The 8031-nt window shown below is 36.3% G+C and overlaps 1 protein-coding gene across 1 annotated transcript; it reads right to left on the minus strand.

The window, feature by feature from the left end:
- Positions 1-1517: 1517 nt before the first annotated feature.
- Positions 1518-7124, minus strand: LOC108724360 (uncharacterized). The gene is made up of 3 exons (XM_018450708.1): positions 6747-7124; positions 3012-3307; positions 1518-1871 (listed from the first exon to the last, which is right to left on the minus strand). The coding sequence occupies exons 1-3, from the start codon at positions 6894-6896 to the stop codon at positions 1715-1717; spliced, it is 603 nt and encodes a 200-aa protein (XP_018306210.1). The 5' UTR covers positions 6897-7124; the 3' UTR covers positions 1518-1714.
- Between the last annotated feature and the right edge of the window lie 907 nt (positions 7125-8031).

The raw sequence follows: 8031 nt of genomic DNA on the forward strand, positions 1-8031 counted from the left end.
CCAGCCGAAACTCCATGTTTCTTACGCGCACTTTTAGGAAGATGAAACTCCGAATCAGGAAGGAAAGAGGAATGCCAATGGGGGAAACGGGGAAGCGTAGGAAAGCGCTTTCACGACCTCCTCACATTACTGGAACGACGAAACATCGAGAGCGGAGATGGATTATTTGTAAGGAATCTCGCTTTCGTGCGCGAGAAGCGGTAGTGTTGGAATTCAATTTTGTAATTGACAAATGTATAGTACACCCGTTTCCGTGTGTGCGCAAATCGAATGGCGGGAGCTATTTAATCCCAGAATGATCACCTGAAGTTTATCACTTTTATATCCCAACATTTTATGTGAATGTTATTTTTCATTTTTTTTTCTTTTTAAATCATTATTCTTTACAAACTTTTAAGTATGCAATTTCTTCGACAACCCACAATAAAAAAGCGTTATATTAATTAAAATTTTAATTTTTTAAAAACGCTATCATACTTAATGTGCATATATTTTATTTAATATTTATATTAGTTTTGACCTACTTTTTTTTAGAATTGTAATTAAAAAATCATATCCATAATGTTCTCAAATATTACACTAAGTGAAAACTGTACTGAATGTTAATAAATATTTGTTGGAATAGTTGAATATTTACAAAATGTAATATTTATGTGATACAAGAGTCATTAATTTGATTTAGCTTTGTATATTTTTATGTAGCAAATATTTATTTTCCGTAAATAAATGTTGAGTTAGTATTATTATTTATTGAATTATTTATTAATTATTTATTTTTATTACATAGTTACAATTATTTATTAAAATTAAGTAAATTTTTCTGTCAGTATAATAAATTGGAAAATTAATTAATCATATGCAATATATTGTTAATAACAGAATTTCAATTGAAATGTAAAAAGTGATCGTTTACGTAAAAAATCAACTACTCCTCAGAGTTAAACGGAATATTTCGCAGCTGCCTGTGTCGCATTATACTTTTGTAAAAAGGATGTTGTGGCGATTTCGATCGCCTAATGTGCATTGTTTAATCCCATATAGCACACTTCATTGCAGAGATCTTTCAGAGAACGTTCTCAAGATGTCCTGCAGAGAACATCCTTTAGAGAGCTGTGCTATATGGGATATAAAAAGAGCAATGGTAACCCAATCCCTTAAGTTAAATATAACATGTTATTTTTAACTTTCTTTTTAACTTTTTCATGTGTTAAAATGAAAATTAATCCATTTCTGTAATTAGTTTCAACATAAACATCGTCCATATTAAGATATGCACTTAATAAATAATAAACTAAATTGAATTAAGTACATTAATACATTTTCTTAAGTTACTCAAATTAACGACATATTAGAGCCATGTTTCGATATAAATACACTACCAGTATTGAATATCTGCAATATATATAACGTGAACTACAGATTTTCAGTACCGGCAGCGTACATTGGAACTTACGGTAAATAGGAGTAATAGCAACCTATAGAAATGATTAAAAATAACTCTAACTGTGTATGTGGGTATAATTTGACGTTGGATTTAACAATGTATATTTTGACAATCGTCCTTCTCTCTCCAATACATCAAACTTCTGAATTTCCAATCCTAAGTCTTGATGAAATCGTTCGACGATCCGATACTTCAGCGATCTCCCGGGCTTCGACCGCACTTCCGACGCAATTCCGTCGCTCTTTCCGTCGAGATTTCCATCCGATCGTCTCACGTGGTCAATGTAGAAAACACGTCGAGCACACTTCTGCGGCATTCCGGATAAAGGGCGTGGCAGCCTGCGCCCTCCGCCAGCTCGCCCAGCCGTTCAGCCGCCCGATATTCCCGATCCCCGTACTCGTCGTACTCTTCCCGAGTGCTGGAGGGCCTGGAATTCCATGGTATTCCGCATACACGTGCGTACGTACGTGTGGCTGTCGCGCCGTGAGAAATTACAACGGCCGTGTTCGTACCGTGCGTCGCTTCGGAAACGGCGCCGGCGGAATAAAATAAAAATATCGGCGAGCCGCGGATACGGTTTATCGGAAAATCCCAACGTGCGCTCGATACGGTGTTTATTAAATACCGTCGCCGTCTCCGTCGTGACATTATGTTCACATGTAATTGACGTTATGCGTGGGCGACCGGCGGTGCCGGCGTTTTATTGCGGCGCGGCTAATCGATTTTTCTCGCCGGTGACGAGGACGCCTACTTCGAACGATTATCGATAATAAAGACATATTCATATAAGCGGGGTCGCCGGAGAAATATATGTAGGATACATCGTAATATTAACACATCGGACACTTTAGTGGCGTATCTTTCAACGAGTACCATAGTCGATGTAATCTCAGTGAAAATTGAGACCGAAACGAGTTAGTTAGTATCGTGTTATTGAAGTTCGATAAAACCATTCGTCGATTAAAAAAGGAATTAATATCAATACAATTTAAAATCACGTACACGGGAAGAACAATTTTGCTGAAATATCTAAAAAAATTAACTTAGACACAGATTTGAAAATAATTGCCTTGGATTAAAATAATTATAGGAATTTCAAGCATGCTGTAGGAATATCAGCAATGCTGGAAAAGTTTTGATATTCTAGCAACCAGCTTGAGAGCTTGAGAGAGAATTATTTTGATAGTCAAACAAAATTATTTTCTGATGTGTATATAGCTAAATTTTTAGATACTTTAGCAAAATCATTCTATCCATGTAAAATTCAAGGAAAGAAAGGTCTATTTAATAACAGTATTTCGACTTATTTTCATCTTTGTACACTAAAAAGGAGTCTGATTGCATTAATTGGAGTTTTGATTGAAAATGAACTAATCGGAATTTTTAGTTGAATCTATTATAATTACAGATGAGATAATCAGAATTCTGATATGATTAAAATTTTTTTTGTCCATTTACAACTAGAAATTTTTCTCAGTGCATCTATATTTGAAAAAAGATTGCGTTTCGCGTCGCGCCGCGAGATTCAAGTATGCCAATTTTCTCAAATAGCACATAGTTCATTTACCTAAGAAACGTCTGTACCAATTGTCCCAGTAAACCGTGATGGACATCGAATGGGACGAAAGCGGCTTCGCAAATGGCCTTGAGTAAACACTCTTTGCCACCAAAGCCGTACATGGCTGCCATTTTTTCGAACAATTTGTAAAAGCTCCACCTGCTTCTACTAGTTCTCGCATAATACACTCCTGGTTCCGTGAAATCCGTAGCATCAGACGGCATGTCGTATATCATTTTCGTAAATACACCCACGATTACGCTCTCGCGTTCCAGTTGCAACGGAGTGCCTAGACCGAAGATCAGCTGTGAAAACAGAAAATGATATTCAAGCGGAAGAACATAACGATATTCTCATTAGAACGAGAAATTATTTTCACAATGCTTATCCTCGCGTTGCGATATTCCACGTTGTTATCGCGTTATCGTCGAATCAAAATCAACTAAAAATTTTCTTAAATAGACCTATTTCATAATTTTATTTTTTTTATTGAATAATACAGTTACTCTCTAAATTCTTTAAAGTAGAATCTCACTCTCAAAGAGTGAAAATTGAGCCATTCTAGCTTGAAAAAGGGTGGTTCAATTTTCAACCTTTAAGAACGAGATTTCGTTTTTAAGAGTGACAATTTATTCTAAAAGTTTTAAAGAGTAGCAAACTACTGTCCGTCCAATTGTCGGTTTGCAAAACTTCTTAAAAATGGTTTAACTTTTTCAAATTCTCTTTTCGACAATAAATATCTAAGAACCTTAACTTCATTGTTGAGAGTGTTGAGTAAATCAGTTGAGAATCAAAAGCCACGGTTAATAAGATTTTTAATAATAAGAGCAAACCAAAAGGAGTTTAAAATGTCAATTTTAAGAGATTGTAATACTTGTATCATATTTCGACATTTTTAACGAAATTCTAATAGTTTCAGATTTTTCGCTGTGCTACTTACAATTAGTTACATCACTGAGAAAAAAATTGTTTATTTGATTAAATTAATTCAACAGGATGCAATTGACCAGTTTACATCAGAAGTTTGTACCTTTATATCTTTTTCTATATTAGTTGAACCGTTTATAATTTAAATATGTATATTCTTGTTGTAACATTGAAGATGACCCGATCGGACTTGAAACGACGTTTGTTATTTTTAATTTGTTTTAGTTCTTAGTTATTATATCATATCTTTTATTTACATATTTACATGTTATCTTTTGGCCCTTCTTAACATGTCTATTTTTAATTTATATTAATTGAACCATATTACACGATGGATTTAAATTAATTCAATTTGTCTATTTGTTTTTATAAAGTATGTAAGTATTTACGTCAAACATATTATATTTGACTTAACTACATACATTCTTCAACGAAAGAAATTAAGACAAACTGAATTAATTTAGTCAAATAAACAATTTTTTTCTCAGTGTTACAAAGGATTTATTATAGCTACAGATATATCCAAAAGAATAATTTTTTATTTAAATTTCTCTGCTTCGCTATAAGTTTCATCTCAAATTACTAATTCTATTAAATAGTGACGATCACCGTTATTCACCATGATTATTGCCAGCTTCGCCGTGTCGAGAAAATGATACGACCGTTCCGCGCATTTAATTATTCTCGCCGGCAGTAGCATGTACGGTGATGTCCAGCGTTGTGTATACAACGAGGATGAATCGCGATGACCGCGGCCGCACACACGTCGTGGATTCTGAATTCCGTGGATCGTACGAAGTTCGTCCAATTTCCGTGCCGGGGTTTACGCGGACCGTCCCTCGTATGAATTTCCGATAAAACCGCAAATTTCCGCGTAGAATCGTTCCGCCGCCGAGTATCTGGATACTACAGCCTCGCCCAGAAGGAAGAGGTAGAAGGAGGTGGAAAATCCACACCGAAGAAAAAAGGAGCCGACACGCAATAATTCTTTTGCCTCTCTCTCTCACGGAACAAACAATACGCGCCCGGGTCCGACATTATGCGCGAATAATTGATTGCGAGCGTATCGTACGAGCGTAATTCCGGCGTAAATGTCTCTTGCCGACGAAGACTATTCCTTTTGCATTCGAAATATTTCAAGCTCTGAGAATTATCGCGCTTACTCTCTTTCTTTTTTCCGCTAATAACAAATACAAACTTGTGGCTTTATGTTATGGCAGACGCTCTTTATTCTAATACAATAATAAATTTCATTCTAAATACAATAATAGATTTACAATACTATTCATGGAGAGATTTTGCTGAAGTATAAAAATTTAGCTAGATATAGAAAATAATTTGTTGGACTACCAAAATTGCTATGTAGACCGCTGATGCATGATGAGTAATCCTGCAAAAAGTTTTGACATCTAACAATCAGCTCGAGAGGCTTAAATAATTATTTTGATAGTCTAACAAAATTATTTTCAAATTTTTATGTAGCTAAATTTTTAGATACACTTTAGAAAATCATTCTTTTCCTGATTGAAAAAAATACAAGAATTATTTGGAAGTATTTTCTCAAGTTTTATGAAATACCCTACAAGATTCTGAACCTAATTTATAGCTTACTTATCAGAGCGTAGTATTAAGGTGAATTTAATTCAAAATTTTTTTATAAAACATTACTGCTCTCGCAGAAATAAAAATAAAATTTTGTTCATAAATTTAACAAGATGCTTTCATCTCGCAGATTTATTAAGTAAATGTGCTCCACGCTTCGGTAAAAACGTGTTAATGCTGGATAAAAATTCTGGCACTCTTCGCACATGCTTTCAATGATAATGCGCAAGAAAATACTCGCTTACCGCGTTGAAACTTGGACTACAATATTCTCCGAATTCTATTTTCCAACTTAAGTCGTCGCGTTGGTCCGATCGTATCTTCAATTAGTGCGAGTAATGAATGTCTCCCCGCACTCGCTTCTACATCGTCAGACTAACCAGTAGTCTATCATTGGCTCGTGGAATGTATCGATTTCATTCGCCGACGGCTTCAGCGACACGAATATTTAAAAAAAACCGCTTCCTACACAGTGTACGAAAACCGGGCTGAATCTCGTTAAACTGTCCTCACCAGACGCGCTGTCGCGCCGAGATACGATCGTCCGTGGAAATTCTCGCGATTTTATCGAAATTCATACGCGGCCAGCATGTGTTACGTCCGCGAGAGCGGTTGTATCGGCAACATCCTGTACAGATGTGCGATCCCATGTCCGCGTAAACCTTTTCGTCTGCAGTCGGACGCCAGCTGTCATAAATTGAATGGACCACGAAAGATCGACGGGTTGTATGCGTCGGAATATCGGTACGGTCATCAAATAATTCTCCGTCGATGTCAACGCGTATGAGGCGAGCAATTACCCATGTCGCCGAAAAAAGACGCAGAAAATGAACCAGTCATGACTTTCTTCGTGCCGACGAATTCGTTCTCTCGTCTCTTCGAAAGTCAGGAATGTAGGGGACAGTCGGCATAGTGATATTTGTGGGAAACACGCTGTCCGGAAAATTGGATGAACGCGAGGAAGAATGACGCGCACGAAAACGGCCGTGTACATTCATTTTCTGACACGCACGATCCCGACAGTAGTTTTAATTATCAGAATAGTGAATATAGATATAATTGCTGATATAATATTATTTGATCATTTTATTTTCCCTTAACAATAAAGTTTTATGATTATGAAATTATATGTATATTTTCTCTCTTACTGAGGAATCAACAGTAAGCATCAAATACAATGAACAATGCAATTTCGTCTATTAATTAATTACATACCAAAAGCGTAGACGAATTCGGAAACGTAAGGCTCCTTCGCAACCTGAATCGCTGCGCTGTCTGTGAATTTTCATTCTGAGTGCCGTTCAGGCATTTCCCGATGTTGAGCAATTGACAGAATAGGAGGAGAGTAACAATCGACCTGATCATTTTCTAGAGTACGTTTGCGACGTGTGACATATAGGATTCCTCGGCGTCCGATTAGCTGACGTTGAACTTCGAAGACAGCAAAGACTGGATTGGTTTGGAGGCATCGTTCTCGTATGTTGCGGAGACTGTTAAACAACCCCCAGCGCAAATGTTTGCGCCGGTTCTCCGGGAGTTGCCGGCGAATTGCCAGCGATGAGGTTCCGTGGTCCGAGCCATTCGTGTATAACGTTTACGCCATCCAGCGAGAAACAATTCTCACCGGCAACGCGTGCGTAACGACCAGTCTCGTAACGCATCGCGTATCGCATCCGGACGTAGTTTAGTCAAATATTTGAAATGAGCGCGACAGCATGATTATACGACGCCGGACGAAATTGCGTGTAACGTGCCCCCGTTAATAAGTTAAGTTTGCAGACCGCGTCATGTTGATACAAGACTGCTAAAAGTTACATCACGATGAGACCTCTTCGCACCTGTGTGGCATGTTGTGCGAATTAAATGTCGCAACGAGAGATGCTGTAATACCTACATGAAAAAGCGAATGCGTGTTTGCCACGTACCTCGGTGGAGGTGCTTTAATCATTCGTGTCGCTGTTAAGAGTTATTAAAGCTACGAAACGAGAGTGTTTTAATTCAGTAAATTTCTTTCTTCATTTACATTTGAAAAGCATAACAATTAAAAGAAGAACTAACGAAGAGCTAAAGAAGAACTTACGCAAAGTTCAAAATTAGTTTTAATTTTATGTAAAGCACAATTAACAAGAAAATTCGATATTTGCTGTTGTTAAAGTTTACTGAAAATAAAGCACGTTATTTTTTTTTAACATAAAAATATTAATATTTCAAAAATTATGGATTATTGCGACTTCAAATTTTGTGTTTTGCAGAATTCTGCATTGTAGAAAGATATTAAATTGCTTTGGCAATTTTCTCGCTTTGATTTATCATTGCTATTTTTTTATTAAATTTTTAGAAATCCTGTTTAAACCCATATCCTTAAAAAAATATTACAATACTTATAGTATATAAACTTACATTGAATCATTTAAACACTTAAGATCCAACTTGACAGGCCTTTATTCCTTAATAGTTGTGTATTCACATTGACGATCCTAAGAAATCTTTTGTTTAATAT

This window comes from Mycetomoellerius zeteki, unplaced genomic scaffold, assembly GCF_001594055.1.
Source record: "Mycetomoellerius zeteki isolate Tzet28-1 unplaced genomic scaffold, Tzet1.0 scaffold292, whole genome shotgun sequence".
Classification (NCBI taxonomy): Eukaryota; Metazoa; Arthropoda; class Insecta; order Hymenoptera; family Formicidae; genus Mycetomoellerius; species Mycetomoellerius zeteki.

Bases quoted from the DNA above. Each gene is read 5' to 3' on its own strand.
- LOC108724360 (XM_018450708.1), bottom strand. From the start codon at position 6,896: ATGATCAGGTCGATTGTTACTCTCCTCCTATTCTGTCAATTGCTCAAC. The intron at 3,308-6,746 runs GTATGTAATTAA...CTGTTTTCACAG, and splicing joins CGAATTCGTCTACGCTTTTG to CTGATCTTCGGTCTAGGCAC. The intron at 1,872-3,011 runs GTAAATGAACTA...ATGGAATTCCAG, and splicing joins TTGGTACAGACGTTTCTTAG to GCCCTCCAGCACTCGGGAAG.